The sequence below is a fragment of the Pteropus alecto genome, unplaced genomic scaffold (assembly GCF_000325575.1).
Source record: "Pteropus alecto unplaced genomic scaffold, ASM32557v1 scaffold10, whole genome shotgun sequence".
Taxonomy (NCBI): domain Eukaryota; kingdom Metazoa; phylum Chordata; class Mammalia; order Chiroptera; family Pteropodidae; genus Pteropus; species Pteropus alecto.
The window spans coordinates 10,519,252-10,520,665 of record NW_006431210.1 but is presented as its reverse complement, the minus strand read 5'-3'; the positions used below and the strand labels follow the sequence as shown (position 1 = coordinate 10,520,665).

At 49.8% G+C, this 1,414-nt stretch overlaps 1 protein-coding gene across 1 annotated transcript in view; it reads right to left on the bottom strand.

Moving 5' to 3' along the window:
- The window catches only part of VILL (villin like), a 14,770-nt gene that overhangs the window by 10,101 nt on the left and 3,255 nt on the right, over positions 1-1,414 (bottom strand). The window contains 1 exon segment of the mRNA XM_025038984.1: positions 52-162. Within this exon segment, the coding sequence (XP_024894752.1) occupies positions 52-162 (111 nt within the window).

Sequence of the window (1,414 nt, the reverse complement as noted above, 5' to 3'; positions counted from 1 at the left end):
CACCCTTCTCCCTGAGCCCAGCACCCCTAATTTCCCAGGGCAGACACTGACCCGTGCCTTCTTGGAAATGCTGCTCGTGGGCCCATTCCACTGGATCATCACCTTGCCCAGGTCCAGCAGGAAGATGTCGTCCTTATTAAAGCTGTTCCAGGAGAGCTCTACCTGCCAGAGCCAGGAGGGCAGGGAGGGATACAGCATGTCACTCCACCAGCACCCAGATGGAGGGGTACCACAGCCTATTCCCATCTACCTGCGCACAGCACAGTTGTCACTTGTCTGCATGAAGGTATGTACAACTCTATGTATGTGTGACGGTGGCATTGTCACACATATGGTGTGCAGGCATGCGTTTGTGTAACCATATGAGACCTCGAGGGTCACTCCGTAGTTGTGGCTGTGTGCATCTTGAGGTGTGTGTGACTGTAGGTAATGCTGCATTTCACAGGGTGTACATGGATATGCATACAATGGGGGTGAATGTATCAGTTTATCCATGTGTGTAGATGTGTGTGTACACACGCACTTGTACATAGGTGGGGGCACATCAAATGTGAACAAGTGTGTGAGCAAATGAGTGACAGTGTATGTGTGCCCATGTGGGGAATAGTGTGTTATCTATCTATGGACAAAAGGAAGTTATCATCCAGAGACACTTTTGAGAGTAAAGGGCAGGCTTAAATAATTATGCCAAGATAACAGGCAAAACCTGGGTCGCATGGTGTCCCTACATGACCAGGGATTTTATGGTCATAAAACCTGTGGGCGACAGTATGTGAGCCTGTGTGGGACTGTGTGTGAGTCACAGGGCTGGCACATACCATTTAGACAGTAATGTGTACAACTCAGGTGTCGCATTACACCAGATTCCTGCCTGATGGCAGCAAAATGTCTTGTTCTGCCAACAGATGGAAGTAAGGGGCACTCTGTGCTAATTTGCATAATGGCATTGTATGGACTAGAGTGGCACTAGGGTTAACAGTGGGTGACAGTGTGTGTGCCTGCGGGTGACAATGTATGAGAGTGTTGACCTGCCTGATGGCAGCAAAATGTCTTGTTCTGCCAAGCCAGTGTTTTCCATTAATTTCCCAACAGATGGAAGTAAGGGGCACTCTGTTCTAATTTGCATAAGGGCATTGTATGGACTAGAGTGGCACCAGGGGTAACAGTGGGTGACAGCGTGTGTGCCTGTGGGTGACAATGACTGTGTATGAGAGTGTTGGGCTGTGCACCCCATACCCCAAATCATGCTCCTTCCCCTTGTACTGCCTATAAGGACCATCCAGGTACACTATCTTGTTTGTCTCACCGCCCCGCCCCACCTCTCCCTCCAAAGTTCTTAATATGCCCATGAGGAAATAGAGGGTCAGTGGAGTCATGGTGGGGGTGGGGCTAAAAGCCTGGCTCTGCCTTCTCT